At 56.8% G+C, this 23,186-nt stretch overlaps 1 protein-coding gene and 1 long non-coding RNA gene across 9 annotated transcripts in view; both read right to left on the reverse strand.

The window, feature by feature from the left end:
- Window positions 1-14,181, reverse strand: part of FGD5 (FYVE, RhoGEF and PH domain containing 5) — a 121,771-nt gene extending 107,590 nt beyond the window's left edge. For 2 of the 8 annotated variants that reach the window (XM_086368737.1, XM_086368735.1), the window contains exons 1-2: window positions 13,919-14,171; window positions 170-2,780 (exon numbers count right to left, since the gene is read on the reverse strand). In XM_086368737.1, coding sequence (XP_086224863.1) covers window positions 170-2,780; window positions 13,919-13,931 — 2,624 coding nt within the window. In that variant the 5' untranslated portion in view covers window positions 13,932-14,171. Of the gene's footprint in view, window positions 1-169; window positions 2,781-10,802; window positions 10,933-12,829; window positions 12,948-13,918 lie in introns of those variants that run through there. The other 6 variants (XM_086368738.1, XM_086368736.1, XR_015151886.1 and 3 more) reach the window with 5 other exon arrangements.
- Window positions 14,182-19,175: 4,994 nt separating this feature from the next.
- On the reverse strand, window positions 19,176-21,862 carry LOC147348725 (uncharacterized). Its single transcript, XR_015151900.1, has 2 exons — window positions 21,427-21,862; window positions 19,176-21,313 (listed from the first exon to the last, which is right to left on the reverse strand). It is a non-coding gene; the product is annotated as an uncharacterized LOC147348725 (long non-coding RNA).
- Between the last annotated feature and the right edge of the window lie 1,324 nt (window positions 21,863-23,186).

A 23,186-nucleotide genomic window follows, 5' to 3' on the forward strand; every position in this document is an offset into this window, starting at 1 on the left:
AATCTCGGGGACCACCACCCTCGCCTAAGCTTGCCTCTCGGATGGTTACCATCTTTCACCAAACTGGCTCCTGGCACCAAAAAGCTCAGGGACCGCCACCCTCGCCTAAGCTTGCCTCTCGGATGGTTACCGCCGCCGGCCGGGAAAGGGAAGGCGAGTGTCACGGTACCTTTCTGCCTCCGGGTCCGCGCTCTGTGGCTTGCTCTCGAAGGCGTTGAAGCTGCTCATGTCCACGTAGCCGTCGTTCTCGTTGGCCGTGGACAGGGCCCGGCTCTGGTCTTCAAACAGCTTCGTAAACGTCCCGGCCCGCGCGGGCCTCCGGGGCGGGATCTGGATGTTCTCGTAGTCCGAGTTCATGGCCGGGATGTTCTCGTAGTCCGAGGTGTCCGCGTTGGGGAAAGAGATGGAGCGTGGCTTGGTGAGGGGCAGCGGCAGGAAGGGGGGGCGGGAGCGGTCCTCGAAGGACTCCACCCGGGACACCGTCCTGCTGAAGGGGACCCCCTTCCTCTTGCCCTCCCGGCAGAAGATGAGCGAGGAGGGCGAGTCGCAAGCCCGGAGCTTGCCCGTCCGCGCCCGGAGCTGCGGCGAGTTGCTGAGGCTCCTGCGGTCCATCTCCAGGAGCCGGGCCGGCCCGTGGTAGCTGGACTCAGAGGACGACCTGGACGAGGACACGTTGACGTCCACGTGCACCTTGCTCTCTGTCTTCTTCTTGAACGTCAGCGCCAGGAACCGCTTGAAGGACGACTTCTTCTTCTTGGAGTGCTTGTCCGGGGGCTCGCTCTCCACCAGGAGCGAGGGGGAGCTCTTGGTGATGGGCTTCTTGGTGATGCAGGCCAGGTCGAACGGGGGCGGGATGTCTACCATGGACGATGGGGTGGAGGTGCCGCTGGACGGCAGGTGGCTCCTCTGGGAGAAGCTGCCGGAGGAGCCGATGACGCAGGGCAAGGACAGGTTGTCTTCCTTCCTCTTGATGCCGTGGCCCTCGAGGCCGCATGCCTCGGGCTCCCGGTACAGGGACACGGGGATCTCCCGGCCCTCCACGGAGAACGATCGCGGGTACAGCGTGAAGCCTCTGGGCTTTGCCGGCAGGGCCCTGCCCACGTCCAGCGGCTTCCCCTCTAGCGACAGGACTGTCTTCCTCGCCTCCGCAGCGGCTGCCCCGACGCCGGCGGCCGCTGAGCCAGCTTCCGGCCCCATTTCTTCCGGGACCGTTTCTGGGACGTAGCCAGCCAGCTTCCCGGAGTGGGGCCTGGCCCTCGCCATGACGTTCTTCCTGTCGATGGGGACCAGGCCGCCCTCCGCATCGGGGCTCAGCTCCTGCAGGGCGGCCTGCGCTCCGAGCGTCTCCATCTCCCCGGGGTCCGCCCCACAGGTCGGGCCGACTCCCATCTCATAGGGGTTGGCATCCTCGTCCTCCGGCAGGACCAGGACGTCGGGCACAGGGGCGCCCTCCTCCCCGGCGCCACCCTGCGCGGAGCCCCGCCGCTCACGCCCCGGCCCGGCCTCGGGGGCCCGCTCCGCACGTTCTTCCGGCCCCAGCTCCTGTGCTGACTCTCCTGCGGACTCGGAATAACGAGGGTAGCTCTCGCTACAGAAGGAGGTGCTCTCGGTGGGGAAGAACTCGTAGGGACTGGCCGAGAGCGGAGGCACAAGGTCGTCCACGCTGTCGCTCTCGAACGGGATGATGTGGCAGCTCTCCTCGGCTGCTTCATCCTGCACAGGGTCCTCGCCCTGCCGGGGGTCCTGCCCCGCCTCCGCTTCTGCCGGGTCAGCCGGCTCATCCTGCCCGCCATGCTGGCCGCCATAACCTGCGGCATCTTCACACGCTTCCCGGGAGACTTCAGGGTCGTCGCTGGCTACCTCGGCCTCGGGAACACCCGTGGCCGACTCCTCGTCCTCTGGGGGCTCCTCGCCGGCATCGTCCCCCTCGCCCTCCTCGTCCACACTGTGGCCGGGTTCTGCGTCCTCCTCCTCTGCCTCCTGGGGGGTCCCGGGGGCCCCGGGCTCCTCCTCGCCGCCAACCACGGTATCCTCGACGACCTCGAGGTGGGCTGGGACGCTATCGCTCAGAGACTCCGCCCATCCGTCCCCAGGCTCCGCCCCTCCGTCCCCAGGCTCCCCAGGCTCCGCCTCTCCGTCCTCGTCCTCCAGGCTGCAGGCTCTGTGTTCTTCCGCCAGCTTCTCTTCCTCCTCCTCACTTGCCAACGTCTGGTCCTCGGTCCCCACGGCCCCGGCACAGTCTGGGCCCTCCGCATCCTCGGGGGCGGGGGCGACGTCTCGGTCAGCCTGTTCGCTCAGCACCGCCCAGGCCTCTGCAGCCGCGGACCCCGCTGGCCCGCACCCCTCGCCCCCATCCTGGCCCTCCTCCTCCTCGCCGGCCTCCGGAGGCCCCGTGACTGCATTCTCCACGCAGCCCGCATCCCTGGCTTCGTCCTCCCCCGGAGGGGCCCTGGGGGCCACGATGTAATCCTCATCGGCCTCGGACTCAGAGCACTCAGGGGTGGACCGGTGCTCTTCGTAGAGGCCCCTGTCTACGCAGGGCAGCTTCCCGTTGCTGCATTTGTTCAAGCTGTTGATCACGTAGACGCTGGCCCTCCACTCGCTGGGGGTGGCCAGACGGGGCTTCGGGGCGATGGGGGGTTTCGGCCCCCTGGACATGGAGGAGTTGGGGCTGTGAAGGCTTTCAGGCCGGAGTGACGATGGGCAGAATTTGGGTGGTGTCTGTGGCGTGAGGGAACTGGCAGCCTTCGGCTTGGGGGCGACTGGTGGTTTGGGTGAATCTAAAGGATGAAAACACAGACAAGAAGGGGAGAGAAAGCACAGTTACCTTTACTTCCATTCAAGAGTCTCCTACCTACGTTTTCAAGAGAACACTGGAGCTGGCTTCCCAGCCCACGTGAGCCCAACCCAGCACGTTCTGCCAGGTTGATGCCCTCCACCAACATCTTTAAATTCCCGTGTGCTCACGCACTCGGTCGTATCCGACTTTTTCGGGACCCCACGGACCTTAGCCCACCGGGCTCCTCTCTCCATGGGGTTTCCCAGGCAAGAACACTGGAGTGGGTTGCCACTTTCTTACCCACTCAAGATTCATTCTGTAAACAAGGTGAAGAGATCTTTCTTCTAAACACAGTCTGGCTAACAGAACCCGAACGAATGACAGCCTGTGCTCACAATAAAAGCGTCCTGATCTCTGCACTCATTCGCTCAACAAGTATGTAGTAAATGCACGTGCCCAGGAGCCAATGAAGATCTTAACAGCATCCAGGCTGCCCTCAAGGAGCCCACAGCCTCTCTCCCGTTAGTGCAGTCTAGTCTCTACACACACTGCACCGTAGATGGCAGAGTCTTCCAGGGCCAAGAAGAGAAGAACACCTCTGCTGAGTCCTCACAAATCAAATTAGGGAGACCAGCCTGACACAACGGGGACTTCCCTGGTGGTCCAGTGGTTAAGAATCCACCTTTCAAAGCGGGGGACTCAGGTTCCAATCCCTGGTCAGGCAACTAAGATCCCTCATGCCTCGGGGCAACCAAGCGGGCGCACCACAGCTACCACGCCTGCCTGTGCACACTCGAGTCTGTGCTCCGCAGTAAGAGAAACCCGTGGGCTGCAGCTAGAAAAGGTCTGCATGCTGCAATGAAGACCCAGGGCAGCCGAAGAAAAAGAAAGGCTGGCAGAACCACCACAGGAGCTGCGGACTCTCGCAATATGATGACTGAGCACCGCCTTCCCTCGAGAATGGCACATCACCAGGCTTGGGATGGCGACGCCACGATTCTCCCAAGGGCCACCTCTGAACTCTGCATGCCTCGGGCTGGTGTCCAGCGAACTGCCCTGCGCCCAAACCTCACGGGGCAATCACGTGGTATTTTCCAACACAGGTCTCATCCCGTGTGGATGTTGAGGCTCATCGGCCACAACAAAATGGAAGATGGACAACACGCATGTGTCACAGGGGTCAGGGAAGCAAGGGTGCGGCGGCTAGGGACGACCACTTGGAGGGGGTGACACTGCAGCTCACTTTGGCAGGATGGGACGGACCCGGACAGCGGGAGGGTCAAGGGTGGAATCGCCCACTTCCAAGTTCAGCATCTCTCCTGCCACAGCCAGCCCATGCCTTCACACCCGCGGCTGGGCTTCCGAGCCCCTGCCCGCACTGCAGACGGGCGAGGACTGGGGATTCCCAGGGACGCCACTCTGTCCTGCCGTCTTTGCTTCAGCACTGCCTGGCCGTCCACTGCCAGGTTAGGACGCGCACGTCCCTGCCGCAGTCCAGTCTCGATTCCCAGTTCCATCCCCACTGAGCCTTGGGCGTGATACTCTGATACAAAGCTGGCTTGGCATGTCAGTTCAGCCTGGGACAGAGGGAAGGCGGAGCAGCTGGCCTGGAGGGTTGCCAGCAAACACCACCCCCTCCCACGGCATTCAACTCCCAGCTCCATCTCTGACCTCAGTCATTTCTAATCCAGGCCAGACTGACAAATATAATGTGAGCCCCATTTATCATTACACACATAATTATTATTAATTTTCTCATAGCCACATTAAAGAGTAAAAAAGAAACAGGTGACACTAACAATACACTTTTCAACTCAATATATCCCAGATATCACTTTGGATATTATCACGTAATCAACGAATCATGTTTGGATCAACATGTAATTGATACACAAAGTTCATTCGGCAGATATCCGACATTCTTTATGATGCTAAGTCCTCGAAATTTAAGGTATATTTCACACTCGCAGCATGTCACGACTCAGACCAGCCCCACCACAGGGTGCTCAGGAGTCAGGGGTGGTGGCCACGGTGGCAGCCCATCTCCATAGGGACTGTCCCACCGGCCCCTCCGTTTCAGTATGTGTGTGTGTGTGTGTGTGCGCGTGTGAGCACACTAAGTTGATTCAGTCGTGTCCAACTCTTTGTGACCCCATGGACTGTAGCCCACCAGGCTCCTCTGTCCATGGGACTCTCCAGGCAAGAATGCTGGAGTGGGTTGCCATTCCAGTCTCCAGGGGATCTTCCTGACCAAGGGACTGAACCAGATCTCCTGCACTGCAGACGGATTCTTGACCCTCTGAGCCACCAGGGAAGCCCCCGTTTCAGTATATCTGAGGCCAAAGTCAGTGTCGTCCCCCCAAGCTGGCAGGACTATGAAAAATTCAGCTGAGTGGCCCCAAAGGAAATTTAAAAAAAGGCCCTGGATACTAATAATACAGGGTTATAAAGCCCACGCACTCTGTGCCTGGAAGGGCCTGACTCCAAAGCCTCCTTACTTGTGTGCTGCACATAAATCTAATGAACTTACTGGCCTGGTTTCCCAGGGCACAGCTAATTGGGAGGGGGCAGTGAGAACAGGGACAATGTTGGTTGTAAGATGTGGCAGCTGACAGCAAGAACGGGGGGGAGGAGGCCCAGCGCTCGAGACTTTAAGGCTCAGGACTGCTCTGTGGTCCAGTGGCTAAGACTCCATGCTCCCAACGCAGGGGGCCGGAGTTCCAGCCCTCCTCGGGGAACCAGACCCCACATGCCGCAATTAAGACCTGGCACAGCTAAAGAAATAACCATTTTTTTAAAAAAAAGGTTTTAAAGACGAAAGCACTCACTTCCTCAACACCCTAACCCATACCTACATTCACCCACACCAACAACCCAGTAAAGCCGCAGGCATCCAGATAAACAACCTGAGTCTTCAAGACGAAAGAAGTGACTTTCCAACCCCTTGTTTCTATACACAATCAAATACAACCTCATTTAGAAAAATTTCTGTTCAATTTATTTTTTTTTCTTAAAGCCCGAAATATCTGGAGCTAAAAACAGCTAAGCTTCAGCTCCCTGTCACTGTGACATAACAGGGTAATAGTTACAAGCCTTTGGAGCCTGGTGATCTGGGTTCAAATCCTACCTTTGCCACTTATAAGCTATGAGGCTGAGTCTCAGATTCCTCTTCTGTAAAACGGGTACAAGAGGCTGTTATACAGATCCAAAGATACACAGTACGTTAGCAGGACTTCGCTTAGTAGTTTTCCATAAACAGGAGCTTCCCTGGAGGCTCAGACAGTAAAGAATCTGACTGCAATGCAGGAGATGCAGGTTTGATCCCTGGGTTGGAAAGATCCCCTGGAGAAGGGAATGGCAACCCACTCCAGTACTGTGCCTGGAAAATTCCATGGACAGAAGAGCCTGGCAGGCTGTAGTCCTTGAGGTCGCAAAAGAGTTGGACATGACCAGCAACCCATTTTCACACTATTGTCGTGCTAATAAAGTCAGGCTTCCCCTCCTTGACGTCTTCTCCTGCTGTTAAGTCTGGATCTGCACTGATACATGACATAATACGAGCGTCACTTCTCAACATCAGGTGTCAGACACTGGCAGGCAATTATTTTCCAGGGGGTGGGGACTCTCATTTCTCATCTTTAACAGGTGGTATTTCACACAGGCACCACCAGAGCTGCCAGAGGGACAGATCGGCCATGAAAAATGCATCACTCCCACCCCGCCCCATCCTTCCTGCAATCAAGCTATTGATCTGCGGGCGCCGTCTCCTCGGAAAAAGGTCACAGTGGGCGTCTTAGGCGTGATCCAGCAAGAAAATGCCTTCCCCACGGGAGCCCCGAGGAGTGACAAGTACCCAGTGTCCACGTCCTGCTCTCTGCTCTGGAGCTCAGGGCGTTTCACCCCTTCCCCTCTGAAATCCAAGGATGGCAGTCAGAAAGACCCTGCCCGACCCCTCACTGGGAGAGGAGACTGAGGCGCAGGCAGGGCGGGGGACTCAGCGAGTCCAGAGAAGGGCCTCTGCAGAATGGAGTCTCTTGCTTCCTGGTCCAGTCCCTTCACCCTTTGCCATCAAGCATTTCTTCTGTGGGATCCCCAGTGGCTCAGCGGTAAAGAATCCGCCTGCCAATGCAGGAGATGCGGGTTCAATTCCCAGGTCTGGAAGATCCCCTGCAGGAGAAGATGGCAACTCACTCCAGTATTCTTTGGCTGGAAAATTCCATGAACAGAGGAGCCTGGGTGGGCTTCACAAGTCCATGGGGTCGTGAAGAGTCAGACACAACTGAACATCTCTTGCACAGAGCAGACTTGGGGCTCCCGGCTTCTAGTGAAGCAGAGAAAGGCAAAATGCAGAGAGACTGAGGCCGGAGAGGCCAGGGACAGCGAATCAAGTGAGAAATCCCATAAGGCTGAGTCAGTAGGACTGAGTGACCACAAAGTGAATGACTGGCTTTCCTTCGCTCCCGTCCAGCTCTCTGTAATCCAACTCCACTACACCAGTATTGATGGAGCACCCAGTGTCTTCTGGGCCCTCGTCCAGACTCTCTGGATACATCAATAAACAAGACAAAGACCACATGCCTCCTGGCCTTTACACTGTAGTGGTGGGAGATAAGCGATAAAAAGCCTAAGTTTGTTATCCATCATATGTGAGATGATCATGACGTCCACAGGAAAAGATCAGGAATTAGGAGGGGTTTGGAGGAAAGATGAGGAGCTTGCAACTTTAAACAGAGAGACCAGGACGGGTCTCAATGAGAGGACATCAGAGTGAAGACCTGAAAAGGTGAGGGGATTCAGGGCTCACCCGGCGTGTCCAAGGACGTCTGAGTGGTGGGAAGGGAGTGAGGCAACGAAGGAGGGACAGGAGATGAGGGCAGAGTGTAGATGACAACCCGGCCCTGAGCAGAAGGCCAAGCCCACTCCAGCTAGTGTGCTGAAAGCCGCAACAGTGCTGAGCATGATATCGGGGAGGCCAGGAAGGGGGCACCTGCGATAATGATGCCAGAGAGGATGGAGGCTTGGATCAGGCTTTAGCGGAAGAAGTGGTTAAAAAAGGAAGAAAGAAAGAAAAAGATCAGATTCTAAAGATGAAGGTAGAGCTGGTGGGATTTACAGACGGTCTGGATGTGGGGTGTGAGAGAAAGAAGAATCATGGGCAATGCAGAAGTTTGGAGTCAGAGCAACCGGCAGGGTGAAGCTGCCACCAGCTGAACCGGGAAGGCCGCAGGTGTCGCGGGAGGAAACCAGAACTTCCATCTGCACCTGTTGGTCCGACTTCCCCATCACAGCCCTGCAAGGAGCAGTCAGTGGGCTCTTGGGTGGACCAGCCTGGGTTCCTGGGAGTGGCCTGGCTGGAGGCAGCCATCACAGAGACGGAATCAGGGCACGAGCCGGGTGAAATCACCGAGAGACTGAGTGGGGGGCAGAGACGAGAGCAGAGCCGGGATGGAGCCCCACCGGCCCCAAGGCTCCGAGGAGGAGCCAGCGAAGGAGACGAGACGTGGGAGGTGAGAAGATGAAGGGGGACGGCCCCCAGCTCTCCTTCCTCCCAAGGAGGACCCACACAGAGCCCCTGCGCAGGGCCGGGTTCCCTGGGTCTCAGACCAGTGCTGCCCAGAGGAGGCCCAGGGGACAGATACACCGGGGTGCCTGCTGAAGGACAGGGACACCTTTCATCATAAAAAAAAAATGAAGTTGGATATGATCCAGCAATCCTATGCCTGTGCATGTCTCTGGAGAAAACCTAGTTCAAAAAGATACACGCACCCCAGAGTTCACTGCAGCACCAGCTACACCTGCTACAGCACGGAAGCAACCCAAGAGGAGGGGATGAAGGAGACGTGGCACACATATACAGTGGGGTATTACTTGGCCGGAAAAAGCAATGAACTCGTGCCATCTGCAGCAACACAGGTGAACCTAGAGACCAGCAGCACGTGCAGTGAGTCAGACAGGGAGAGGCAGACACTGAATGACTCCAAAGCTAAGCTTCCCTCGTGGCTCAGCCAGTACAGAATCCGCCTGCAACGCGGGACACCTGGGTTCCGTGCAGAAGGGAAAGGCTGCCCACCCCAGTACTCGGGCCTGGAGAATTCCAAGGACTGTATAGTCCACGGGGTCGCAGAGCCAGACACAACTGAGCGACTTTCACACTTTCATCTAAATCTAAAAAAGTGATACGAATGAACTTATTTACAAAACAGAAACAGATTCACAGATTTAGGAAAGACATTTATGATTATGGGGGGGGGAGTGGGGGAGGAATAAATTAAGAATTTGGAATTAACAGGTGCACTCTACTATATATAAGAAAGATAATCAACAAGGACCTACTGTACGGCATAGGGAACTCTACTCAAGATTCTATAATAACCTAAATGGGAAGAGAGTCTGAAAAAGAATATATATATATATATAATACATATATATAAATATTCGAGCGTGTGCAGTCACTTACATCGTGTCCCACTCTTTGCGACCCCATGAAGCCTGCCAAGCTCCTCTGTCCATGGGATTCTCCAGGCAAGAATACTGGAGTGGGTTGCCTTGCCATGCCCTCCTCCATGGGATTTTGCCAACTCAGGGATCAAACCATGTCTCCTACATCTCAGGCAGATTCTTTATATATGGGGAAGCTCCTATTCCATATATATAGTCAAAGATGTTATGAAAAAACATGAACGAATTTTTTTGCCAACCCTATATATATATATATAAAACAGAATCATTTTGCTGTACATCTGAAACTGACACAGCACTGTAAATCAACTCTGCTCCAGTATAAAATAAAAATTTAAAAAAAGGAGGTTAGGTGTTCCAGGCAGAGGCACAGAGTGTGCAAAGGCCCAGAGGCAGTTAGACACAAGGCCTTTGGAAGTGTGGCCAAGAGTCCGGTCTGGCTGAGCTGTAGAATATGTCAGGGATGGATTAATAACAGGATAAATCAGAGCAGGGGCTTCCTCCTCTGGGTTCAGTGTAACCTTCTGACTCTCTAGAACCCAGCAGCCAAGTATGGATGTGAGAGGTGGAACATAAACAAGGCTGAGGGCCAAAGAATGGATGCTTTCGAACTGTGGTGCTGGAGAAGACTCTTGAGAGTCCTGTGGACTGCAAGGAGATCCAACCAATCCATCCTAAAGGAAATCAGTCGTGAATATTCATTGGGAGGACAGATGCTGAAGTTGAAGCTCCAGCACTTTGGCCATCTGATGTGACAAGCCGACTCATCGGAAAAGACTGAAGCTGGGAAAGATTGAGGGCAGGAGGAGAAGGGGGTGACAGAGTATAACCCGGTTGGATGTTATCACCGACTCAACGGACACGAGTCCGAGCAAATTTCAGGAGATGGTGAAGGACAGGGAAGCCTGGTGTGTTGCAGTCCACGGGGTCGCAAAGAGTCGGACTCGACTGAGCGACTGAACAACCACAGCAAGAATCAAGCACGGATGGACCCTCTCTCTCCCCAAAACACACAGCTTGGGGGCACACCCTCGCCACCCTGAGGCACCAGTGCCCAAGACCTTCTGGCAATGCGCTACCCCTGAGGATGACCCGAATGCAGAATACCTTGTCAATCAAGATGCCAAGAGTTAACTGAGGGCGGGGGTAGGAGGAAGAGATTTTTCACAGCCTCTGGAGATAGAAATCATCCGTAGCAGCCAGGCCCCTGCTACCAGTTTATATTTTCTATTTTAATTAAATATCTGCCACTCACACATTCATGCTGCTGGTAGCCGTTCCCTTCTCCAGGGGATCTTCCCAACCCAGGGATCAAACCCAGGTCTCCCGCATTGCTGGAAGATTCTTTACCAGCTGAGCCACAAGGGAAGCCCAAGAATACTGGAGTGGGTAGACTATCCCTTCTCCAGGGGATCTTCCCAACCCAGGAATCGAACTGGGGTCTCCTCTTCCCAATCCAGGAATCGAACTGGAGTCTCCTGCATTGCAGGCGGATTCTTTACCAGCTGAGCTACCAGGGAAGCCTCCCTTGCCAGCTCTGCAGAGGTTAAATGAGAAGAGGTACCTGGAGGAGCACTGGGCTGGGAGATGGAGCTCTGATCTCCATGGCTGCCTCTGCCATGAGTTGAAGGGACACCTTGGGCAAGACCCCTCCTGTCCTTGAGCCTCAGTTTCCACATCTGCAGGGTGAGGAGACGGCACCGAGCAGTCAGTAAGTGCCATCTGCTCTGGCAGACGACAGTCTTTTAAACTGGCTTTTCTGACGGCGTTCCCTGACATCCCCGACGTGGGCCCCTGCGTCCACTGCAACTGCAGTTCACTGTTCTCCCTCTGGAACTCTCACAACCGTATGTTCCAAGAGTAATTATCTTCCGATTTCACCTTCCAACTGCATCTTAATTTACGTTTCATTCCTGGATGCCTGCTGGAATGTCCCAGTCAAGCCTGATGATTTCTAATGAGGCTGCGGTCAGGTGAGTCCAGCGACCCACGACGGGTGTGGGACCCACGTGGAAAAGGCATGGCTCAGACAGACCTGACTCCAACCCCAGCTCTGCCACACATCAGCCGTGTGATCTCAGGCATGTCACTGTGCCTCCTGAGCCTCAGTTTCTTTCTAGGTCAAATGGAAGAAATACCCTGCTTTTTTCATAATGCTGTTGAGAAGTTCAAGGCAAAAAACCCACATAAGGTACCTAACAAAGTCAACTGGCAAACATTTCCTGTGCACCCACTATGTGTTATGCACCAGGTAAATAAAGCAGGCTCTCAAGCTGGACAGTCTGTTTCAACCCTGTCTCAACTCCTTATTAGGCCAGCAACCACAAAATCCCTGCAGCTCAGTTTTCCCATCTATAAAATGAGAACGGCAACAGTCCTCACGATGAGGTTACTGTGAAAACCGAACTGATCCAAGTGTAAAACACTAAAGAGCAGCGTCTGGGTCAATATGAACCAGTAATTTGCTGGTCACGTATGTGATGGGGGCTTCCCAGGTGGCTCAGTGCTATAGAATCCCCCTGCAATGCAGGAGAGTTGGGTTCCATCCCTGGGTCAGGAAGATCCCTTGGAGGAGGAAGTGGCAACCCACCCGGGTATTCTTGCCTGGGAAATCCCATGGACAGAGGAACCTGGCGGGCTACAAACAGTCCATGGGGCCTCGAAGAGTCAGTCGGATACGACTCCGTAACTAAATAACAACGTAAGGTGACAGACACTGTGCTTGGCACCAACAAGCTTTGTTTAATTATGAGACCTCAGCAACAAAGATCTTACCATCCCCATTTTCAAGATGAAGAAATAGACACTGAGAGGTTAAGTAACCTGCTCCAGGTCAAATAACTAAGCCTACGGTGGTTACGGGGTTCAGTCCCACGGAGTCTATGAACCACTCTGCTGCATGATCAAGAAATTCAGAGCCAGGCACATACATATCATTACATGAGGTCTATGATTGCTATCACACAGAAAAAGTAACCAGATTTACGCTAGATGCAAATTACAGGATGCTGGAACCCAAGGGCGGGAAGTGCTGAGATTTCCTGGGACCAAGCCTGCGCTAAGCGTTTTCTGGCTCACTCCAAACCCCAGAGTCTCGGAGAATGGAGGGCTTGCCCAAGTCTCGTGCAGGGAAACGTGGGAAAACCGCACGGGGCTCTCACCATTGTTTTCCAGCGAGTTTTATTAGGCGTGTAGGAAAGACTTAGCCTGGCTCTGTCCGCGCTAGATCAAGCAGCAGGCCACCTCCTTCCTAGAAGGAGGGGGCTGGCTGGGCACTGGGATCCGGCTCCGGTCTTCTCTCTACTCCTCCAAGGTGGCACCCCGCCCCCACCCCCAGCCCCCTACTCCGCGACCATCACTCGCTCAGGGTCCAGGTGTGTCCACGCCCAGCCACAACAGGGCCTGGACACAGGGAGGCGGCCACCGCGTCCTAAGCCCCCAAGTGTCTCCTTTGTCAGATCAATGAGCCAAACGTCTCCGACCCGCACCTCACTCCTCAGACAAAGATTTTATTCATTAAAAACACTTGAGAAAGGAAAAGCCCACAACGCGCGCACACACACACACACACACACACTTTTGTACACCCACCCAGGGCAGCAGGATATGGTTCTAAGACAGCCAAAATGGTGGCTTCCTGTTTCTTTAGGGATGTGTGTTTTGGAGTTCGGATTCGGACAAGGGTGTTGGTCGGAGAGGGAGCTGCCTTCTGCTAAATTCTATGAGAAAAAAAAAAAAAAATGAAAAGAGCGATAACCGCTCCTTGGCAGGCAAGTGAACTCAGCTGGGACGGCTGCCTCCTCGTAAACTCGCCTCTTGGAGGCAACTTTCTGCCCTTCCCGCGGAGGAGTCGGGACCCCGGAGAACTGGGGTCCAGGCACCGCCCATCTCTGGGTCTCAGTCAGTAAGTCTGTTGAACGGCACTCCTCGAGGGGATCGCTCTGTACCGCCGAACGCATTTGGGATTTCACGGACGTCCCGACCGGGCAGAGGCAGAGTCTCAGGGCAGAGACGCGAGGGCTGGGAGGGAACGCCTGGAGAGCCGTCCCCTGGGCACAAAGCGGGGCCCTGCCAGGGCCCCGCAGGGGATGCGGGCGCGCCGCTGCGGGGGGCGGGGGCGGGGTGTGGTCATTTAGGGCTTTTTAATTGCGAAGGGGAGCGAGCTCCAAGTCTGCGGGGGTCCAGGAGAGGGAGAGGCGTGAGAAGCCGCCAAGGGCGCGCCGCGCACCAGTGAGGGACCAGGCATAGACCCCGGCGGGGGGAAGAGCGCAGACGGACCCGGGGGGCCAAGAGGGCCTCTGGGGGGCCAGCGAGAGCCTGAAGGGGACCCCAAGCAGCAGGAGGGAGGATTCAGGGGCGCGACCAAGTCGCTTTTGCGAAGGGAGTGTCCTTCCCCGTCGCGAGGGGACCCCCAAGCCGGGGGGGCCGCGGTGGGAGCCGGAGGCGGCCTATCGGGGCCGGGGTGCGGCCTCCCGAGACCGAGGAGGCGTCCCCGAGGTGGGGCGTCCCGGACGGGGCTGAGAGCCCCCGACGCTCTCGGCCTCCTCGGGACCCGCCCGTCCCTCAGCCGAGGCGGAAGGTCGGGGGGTTTCTGGGCAGCTCGCTCCGGAGCGCCTCGCGGGCTCCAACTTGGAGCGCCGGACGGGCGCCTTGGCGCGCGTGCCCCGCGGAGCCTCCTACCTGCTCTGTTCATCTTCCAGCGCGCGGAGCCCGGGGCCGCCCGTCGGTGCCTCCGTCCGTCCGAGCGCGAGTCCGCGCGCCGCCTCACTCCATGGCCGCCCCGCGGGGCCCGCACCCCCCCCGGCGCCTGCCCCGCCCCCGGCGCGCGCCGGACTCCGCGCGGCGCGCAGGGCAGTGGGGGCGCCGGGCGCGGGCCTCCGGGGTTGGGCGGGGCCGGGGAGCGGAGCGAGTGCGCGGTCGGGGCGCGGGGGGCGGCGGCGCGCTCACTGAGGCCGCGGCGCGGCGCGCGGGGCCGGGGGGGGCGCGAGCCTCGGGGGGCGGGGCCGGGGGCGCGGGCGCGCGGGCGGGGGGCGGGGGCCGGGCCGGCGCGCGGCGTCGTGTCCGCTCCGGGCGCCTGGATCCGCGCGCGCTGCGCTCTGGCCGCCGCGCCTCTGCCGGTGCCGCCGCTGCGCCTCCGCCCCCTCCGAGACGTTTCCTCCTGCTCTGGAAGGCTTTTTTTATTTCTTCTTTCTGCTCCGTCAGGGATCGAGGGAGCCCAGGGGCGAGGCGTCCCCGCGCACATTTAAAGGGGCCGTGGCGTGGGGCCTCGGGGAGCTGCGCGGGGTTCCAGGGACTAGGACGGGGGGCGTGGTGAAGCGGCGAGTTGGGCTTCTAGGGGTCCCTTCGCCCAGCGGACCATCTGTCACTTGATTTTCAACCTCGGGCATTCATTCATTCAGTCCCGGGCCCAGCACCGTGCCGTGCTGTGCGCAGGACAACCCAAAATTCTTGCCCCTCGTGGAGTTTAGATGGGAGGTCTGTGGCGACACAGGACAAATAAGCAATAAACATTGCAGAGAGTCAATAAACATTGCAGAGAGTTACGAGTGCCTTGAGGGAGATAAACCAGGGGGGGCAGAACAGGAGCGCGCGAAGTGACCCGATCAGCGCTGTAATTTTAAAAGTCCGAATTCTTAGGGCCCTCCCCAGACTTACTGACTCAGAAATCCCTTGTGTAAGAAATTTTTCTGATGCAAGCTAGTTTGACAACCTCTGGAGGACAGAACAGGTGATCATGGAAGGCCTCCCCGAGGCAGTGACATGGAAAGGGAGACCCGATAAGGCGGAGCCTTTGTCTGCTCAGCGCAAAGCGGCCAGCACCTCGCTGGGACCCGGGCCTGGCACTGGCAGACGCGGATGACGCAAGCCTTTACCCTTGAGCCCCTGTCGGATTGGCCGCGCAAACGTAGCCAATTCTGTTTCCCTGGACAAGCGCTGGGATGAGGACAGGTGTGCACAGAAACTTGCAAACTTAGAGGTGGCCCCTGAATGAAGAGGGTACCAGAAAAAAAAAAAAAAAAACCTTTCAGATGGAGGGAGTAGCTTGGGCACAGACTTAGAGGTGTGAGAAGACACCACCTCATGGAAGAGCCAGGAGGGGTTCAGCGAGGCAGGGTGAAAGGGAGGCCGCATCTGTTAAGAGGCACAGACAGTGGGGTGTTTTGAATGTCATACTAAGGCTTCCTTCTATCAGCTGTTGAAAGCGGTCTCGTATATAACTGGCAGTCAGCCCTTACGGAGCACCTGCTGTGTGCCCTGCAAAGTGTTAAGCTTTGTATCTGGACGTTGACTCATTTAAGTCGCCCCACAACCTTATGAAGCTGGTAGCAAAATTCTTCCCATGTTACATTTGAGGAAAATGAGTAAGCTAAGAGTTAAAACGAGCTTGTCTGACGGTTCTTGCCCTGGTTGCTCCATGTCTGCATCTCCGGTGCCCAGCTCAAGCTGTGGCTTGGTCATGGAGTAGTTTGGTTGAGTGCAGAGTGCAGGCCAGCGGCAGCCCCAGCCTGTGGAAGGAGCTCACGGGTGGGACAGCTTGGCAATTTAGCAGGCTTCCCTGGTGGCTCAGAAGGTAAAGAATCCACCTGCAATGCGGGAGGCCTGAGTTCAATCCCTGGGTGGGGAAGATCCCCTGGAGAAGGGAACAGCTACCCACTCCACTGGCCTGGAGAATTCCATGGGAGAGGAGCCCGGCAGGCTATAGTCCATAAGGTCACAGGAGTTGGACACAACTTAGCAAGTAAACCACCAACCACCAGGCAATTTAGCCAGTGTATCCACTATGTGCCTTCCTGTCCCTCACGTGAGGAGTAAAGGCCCAGAAGTGACCCCTTGCCAGGGTGATGGCTCCAGAGCACGGCCTGTGTCTGCTCTGCTGACCCCTGCAGCCCTGGTGTCCAATATAGAACCTAGCACTTAGTAGGTCTTCACAAGTTATGTGTTGTCCACAAAAATAAAGGCCTGGGACAGAGGTTCGGACAGTTGTTTGGGATTTTCTGGGACTGAAAATGGCAGAGGCTAGAATTTTTGTGACTTTGACCAGCTGTGCTGGGAGCTTGCGAGGAGGCAGAATTCCAAATGGACATGAAGGTTTTTGCAGCCGTGACTGTCCTCCCTGAACCTAGATGCCTGTGGTCCAGCCTTTGTTCCAGGTGGTCCCCAGAGAACCAGATACTTTCATTGCATAGATGAAACACCTCACAGCTCTGAGCCATGTCCATGGAGCCCCGCAGTGGCACTCAGGTACTTCCTAAGAATGCAGAGTTTCAGACCCCAGCCCAGCCCCATTGAACCACAGGCTGCATTTTAACAAGCTCTCCAGGTGATCTGTTCATCCCTCTGGAGGAAACCTGCCCTGGATAACTCGATCCATTACCTTTTGGCCAGATGTGCTGCCAAAGTCCAGAGGAGTAGAGAAGACTTCCCCAGGTTCTCATTGCAGTGACAACTTAATTCTCTGACCTCTGCCTCCTTATTAACACATTATCAGAAGGTTGGCAGGTTTCTAGGAATCTGGGGGCCAGCACCCAGCAGAACTCCAGGTGCAAATTGTCTCAGTCATGTCTGGCTCTTGGCGACCCCGTGGACTGTAGCTCGTCAGGCTCCCTGCCCATGGGATTCTCCAGGCAAGAAGACTGGAGCTGTATGCCAATAACGGGTTGCCATTTCCTCCTCCGGGGATCTTACTGACCCAGGGATCAAACCCAAGTCTTCCTGCGTTGCAGGCGGATTTTTTATTGCTGAGCCACCAGGGAAGACCCCTGGTACCTATTAGGTGCTCACTCAAATATATATAACCTGTATGAAGGTGTGATTTGAATTGTTTCACGAGCCAGGTGATGCCTGACACAGAAGATGTTCAGTGCACACAGTGAAGACAGGAATCAATACATGTTTCCCCCAAACAGGATGAAAAATCTTATATAATGTTTTCATACTCGCCAAGCACGTTCATACACCTAACCAGGTCTGTAGGGTTTGATTTCTCCATCTTTTAACCCCACAGAATCAGATTATGCACACTTTCGGGCAAGGGTTCCAGGGTGTACCTCCCTGTTTCTCCAGATTCAGAAATGAATTTGACCCTTTCAAAGGACTTATTCGTCTCTGAACTGCCACAGAGTCCTTAAGCCTCTGGCCTTTTGTGGGGAAATTCTTTTGCCTCTGAAATGGGAAAGTGATGGCAGACTTTGTGTTGCTTAAGACAGGCTCTTCGTAAACTGTATGGATCCCTGTGTGGAAGCAGTGGAGAAGGTGATGGAGGTGGTGAGGTGTGATGGGGGGCGGTGGTGAGGGGCTGGGAGTAGCTGTGGCAGTCACGGTGAGGGTGGCAGGCGTGATGTTGTCGTGTCACTGCTGCTGCGGGAGGAGGCAGGGGAGGTGCTGGTGCGGGGGGAGGGAGGCGTCCACTTGAATATGGATGCGAAGGAGGGAGTGGAGCAATCACTGAGATATTTGATGCAAGAGGAAAATATGTTTTAAAAGCTGAGATCGTTTCTGAGAACTAGCAGTAAAACCCAAAGAACCAAGGACCCCCCCACCCCCACCGCACCCCACCCCCAAGGCAGGAGCAGAAGGCTCAGATAACTCAGCCAATGGCCAACTTACCCTTCCCTGTAGGGCCTGCGGAAGGGAGAAGGGAGGGCAGGAAGAGACCTTGGTGCTTGGTTAAGACCTTGTCACGACTGTTGAATTTGGGATTTGAGACTAAGCAAAGTCTACTTTAAAAAGATCATAGCACCACGGGCAGTTGGGGAAAAAAAAAAAAAACAAAAACCACCCAGGTCTGAACTTGTTTAGCTGAAACCTCACGGTGGTGTGGAGTGATGGGCTGTGAAGTTGAAACGCTTACTTCTTTGTTTGCTTTTCCTAATACGAGAAAATGGATGGGAGAGACCAGAGGGCTTTACAAACATCCGGAGCTAATACTGGTGGTTGGACTTGCTTAGTCCGCGTGGAACTGAGCCATAAACGCTCTCGGAGCTCAGGAATGGGGGTAAATGCTGTGTGGCAGTGATGACCACCCTCACTCTGGTTTTGAGCCTTTCACGCACATATTCTTCCCAGGAACCCTGTAAAGGGTTTATTATCTGTCCATTTCACACATGGGGGAACCGAGGCCCAAGCTGGCGAACTGACTGGCCCTTCCGGTGCAGCCAGAACTCCCACCCGCTTCACCCTGAGAACCTGTTCTTAACTCCCAGGGTGTGCTGCTCTCTCTGAGACGGGCACAAAGGCTGCCTAGGTGTCACGTTTCTGAAATCATTCACCACTTTACTTCCTGCTCTCAGCAGACGTGAGCCACTCACGGTAGGTGTTACGCCCACTTGACAGGCTGGGAAACTGAGGCCCAGCGGGAAAAATATGGTGAGTCGGGGATTCCAAAGCTGGGAGCCACACCTCTTGACATCCAAGGCCCAAGTCGGAACCCTGTGGTGCCCTGCACACAACTTAGGTGGCCGCAGATCCAGACCACTGAAATCCAGCTCCTTGCTCCCACCTGCCTGCAGCCTCGGCCAAAGGCGGAGCCAGCACCGAAGCTGGATGTGCAGAAACAGGGAGCACCCAGGCGGCGCAAGCTCCACGGCCAAGCATCCTGGACAGGCGGTAGGGCTTGGTGGTCAGGAGCCACACTGGAGTGACCTGGGCGGGAGGGCAGGTCCCAGCCTCAGGTCCCCTCTGATAGCTGGTATTTGCTGAGCGCTTAGTTGGTGCACTCAGTAAGTGATGCTAGTGCCTGCCATTGCAGGAGACACAGAAAATGCGGGTTCGATCCCTGGGTCCGGAAGATCCCCTGGAGGAGGGCACGGCAACCCACTCCAGTACTCTGGCCTGCAGAATTCCATGAACAGAGGAGCCTGGAGGGCTACAGTCCATGGGGTCGCAAAGACGTGGACACGACTGAAGCAACTTTGCACACAGGCACGTAAGTCTCTTATTTGGTGTCTCGGTAGCTCATTTACTTTTCTCAAGAAGCCTATGAAGTAGGCAGTGTTATGACCCCCGGGTTACGCAGGAGGCTACCAAGGCACAGTGAGGCCGAGGCGTTCGCCCAGGGATGTGCAGCTAGTGAGTCATGGGGATTGTGCCCTGGCCGGCTTTCTTACCCACTTCTGCCACCCTGTCAAGGACATGATAATGGTGTCTGGTCATAATAGGAGATAAATTATCTAAAGCATTCAGGAGCGGGGAAGGGGAGACGGGAGGTGCTCCATAAAAGATCATTAATCATTTAGAACACGTACGACATAGTTGGTGTCCAAACGCTGCCAAACAAAGTACACGGGGAACGGGGGGCAGGCACGCCCCACAATCAGCGCGGAAGAGGGATGGGAAGGAGCATTTACTGAGCAGCCTCTGTATAACGAGACCGGTGAGACGCAGCAACGTGGCGGCCCCCAGGAGCATGGTGGGGGAGCCGGGGCCCAGCTTCCTGCTCCAGCCTGGGGTTTTGTTTCTGGCCGAGATGGGAGCGCTGGCATAAAGCTGGGGCATGGGCCAGCCACCTTCACAGCCCTCTCTAAAGCAGACACCCCTGGTTTCCCGGGTTCCACGCAGGCGGGCACGCCTTGTGCGTGGTATTCAAAAGGAAGTGACGCCGGGCCCCACACCCTCTTGGGCTGCTTGCCCCACAACCCCGTGGCCTCGACAGCATCAGCTTCAGGGCTTATCTCCCCCTGGAAAGTAACTGAGTTGCCTTCTTGGCTCCAGGGGTGACCAGGTCTGAGCCAGACACCTGCCTGGGGTGGACTCGGCTTGGCAAGGCCGCCCCCCCTTCCTGCGCCCCAGAGATCAGCCCCCATCCCACCCCACACACACCGGGCTAGGCTCGAAGCCAGGGAGGAGGGGGCGTCCTGAAGGCCCCTAGTTTCACCAGTCACTGACCCTGTGGCCTTGGGGTGGGGGGACACCTCGACTCCGTGCACCTCGATTTTGTCCTCTGTACAATGGGAACAGGAGACCTTTCTCTCGGGTCGTGGCGAGGGTCGAAGGATGTGAGTTCCCCTCTCTCTTCCCTTTCCTGTACTTGAGGAGCTCGTGGTTTGCTCTGAGAAAAGGGCTTGGGTCAGCTCATCGTGTCACGGTAGAGCTGGGGGTGAAGGCAGAGGACTGAGTTGGGCCGTGGGGCTGGGGAAGGGCTGGTGACAAGGGGCTGTGCTTTAAAGGTCAAGCGGCGTTTAAGGGGGAGGGCAAGGTTGCCATTCCAGGTGGGGATGGAAGAGGGCAGGCCTGGGGCAAGGTCTCCAACGGCCAGCCAGAGAGTCTGGACTGTACACTGCAGGGGACAGGAAGGCTCCGAGTATTTATAGGGGAGGGAGGGGATGACTGGGCCAGACGTGTGTGGTAGCCAGAGTGGGAGAGGAGCCAGAGGGGCAAGCCTGGAGGCAGGGTGACCCACGGAGGCTGGGAGCAGGGCCCCTGAGAGAGAGATTGGGCCTAAGTTCACGCATGCTGCTGATTCAAGATGCAGAGTTCAAATCCATGCAAGGAAGCCTTCCAGGAGGAGGCAGGCTTTGCTCTGCACCCTGAAAAAAAAAAAAAAAATCACACAAGCAGACTGGAGCAGGAGAGAGCTGCTGCACAGGGTGGGGGTAGGAACTGGGGGCCAGCGGGAGCCCAATGGGGCTGATGCATCCAGGATGCACATAGCTGAGGGGGACAAGCAGGGGCCTCGAAGGCCTTTGTCCAGCTGGCTTCTGACGCCCCGAGGAAGGGCTGAGCGTGGGGGAGAGCGGAGTCCGGGGCCGGGCAGGGCCACTCAGAGTTTTTATCACCACTGGGTGGGATCCAAGGTCTGTGGAGGAAGTGACCGCCCTCTTCCGGCCAGCCATATTTTTTTTTTCCTTTCTGCTGCCCCGTTGGCTTTTTCCCGAGGCCGCATTTCCACGAGGCCCCTCCTGGCCGGCTGGGCGTGGGCACGGCTCCACCACACACCCAGCGGCAGGGGTGGCCCGTCCCTAGGCTTCCTGCCCCTCTCTGGGCAGGCTGATTGGAGGAAAACAGCCCTCGAGCCTTCTTCAAAACAGGAAACTGCTCTCCCTGCTTCCTGAAGGACAGGAACTATCCCCATGGTAACTGTGGGACAAAGAGGCCAGGTTAACCCTTCTGAGGTCCGATCTGGTGGAGGCCCCTTCGCACCAGCCCCTTATGGGGGTGGCGCTGCGTAGGTCGTGCCCTCCAAATCTCACCAGCACTCGGGGGCAGGGGTGGGGGGCAGGGCCCGGATACCCATTGGATGGATGGCAACGTGGAGGTTCTTAACTCCGAGGGCGAGTCGAGTGCAGAGGGGCACACGGCGGGGTCAGAGGTCAGCCGGCTCCGCTGAAGCCTGGCTCCGGGCTGGCTGGGTTCCTGGCGGGGCGGAACTGGCGGCTGAGCCTTCCGGCCTCGGTTTCTCTGCCTGTGAAACGGGCCACAGCGCAGGGCTGCGGTGCCTGTTCGTCTCGCACATGCGCACTCGTGCTGTTCCAGGCCCCGGATGTGGCTGCGACAGCACTAAGCTCCTGCCTTGCAGGCTGTGTGTACATGGGGGGCGGGGGCGGTCAAGGCCCACACGTCCATGCAGACCTGAGACTCACAGGGAACGGCCGGTGCTGTGGGCGGCGGGGTGGCAGCTGTGCCGTCTGGGGACACTGAGGCCCGGGGAGGGCGAGGGGGCAGCCGGGAGCCAGGTCTGTCCTCAGAGCCGGGCAGGTGAGGCAGGCAGGGCCCGTCCGCGTGTTTAAAGATCTGCCTCTGGCTGGAGGGGCAACCGCGAGTGACAGCGTTTCCTGGGGGCCCTTGTCCTGGGACCCAGGAGAGCCCTGACTCTTGGGGAGAGGCCGTCTGCACTGGCGCTGGGGGGCAGCCTTCTCCTCGGTGGCCCACCAGGACACACCCACCCTCCCCGCCTCGGATACCTGAGGCCTGCTTCGAGGAGGACGTGGTGTGGCATTCGCTGTCACCTCCGGCCCCGCACTCCCTGCCCCACTGGCCTCCTCCCCACCCCGTCCCCCCGCCCTTACTTGGCCACACTGGCCTTCCTCTGCCTCCCAGACCCTGCCTGGACTCCTCTGGCTCCTGATTCTTCTCCTGCTCTCTAAAGTCCATTCTAAAGGAGATCAGCCCTGGGTGTTCTTTGGAAGGAATAATGCTAAAGCTGAAACTCCGGTACTTTGGCCACCTCATGCGAAGACTTGACTCATTGGAAAAGAATCTGATGCTGGGAGGGATTGGGGACAGGAGGAAAAGGGGACGACAGAGGATGAGATGGCTGGATGGCATCACCAACTAGATGGACGTGAGTTTGAGTGAACTCTGGGAGTTGGTGATGGACAGGGAGGCCTGGTGTGCTGCAGTTCATGGGGTCACAAAGAGTCGGACACGACTGAGCGACTGAACTAAACTGAAAGTGCCTTCCCTGGAGAAGGCAGTGGCACCCGACTCCAGTACTCTTGCCTGGAAAATCCCATGGACGGAGGAGCCTGGTGGGCTACAGGAGTCCACGGGGTCGCTGAGGATCGGACACAACTGAGCGACTTCACTTTCACTTCCATGCATTGGAGAGGGAAATGGCAACCCACTCTAGTGTTTTTGCCTGGAGAATCCCAGGGATGGGGGAGCCCGGTGGGCTGCCGTCTGTGGGGTGGCACAGACTCGGACACGACTGAAGTGACTTAGCTTAGCTTAGCTTAGTTTAAAGTGCCTTTCCAGGAGGTGGGCATGGCAACCCACTCCAGTATCCACGCCTGGAGAGTCCCGAGGACAGAGGAGCCTGGTGGGCTGCAGTCCATGGGGTCGCAAAGAGTCGGACACGACTGAGCGACTAACACAACCACCACCACCAACAAAGCGCCTTCCCATGTGATGATGTGTATGTCTCGGTGTTCCTCTCCCAGTTTATCCCTCCCTGTCCTTCCTCTGCTCGTCCACAGTCTGTTCTGGGGAATTTGCTGTGTGACGCAGGGAG

The sequence above is a fragment of the Bos grunniens genome, chromosome 22, assembly GCF_055505025.1.
Source record: "Bos grunniens cultivar Pamir isolate PY7600 chromosome 22, Bosgru_T2T1.0, whole genome shotgun sequence".
Taxonomy (NCBI): domain Eukaryota; kingdom Metazoa; phylum Chordata; class Mammalia; order Artiodactyla; family Bovidae; genus Bos; species Bos grunniens.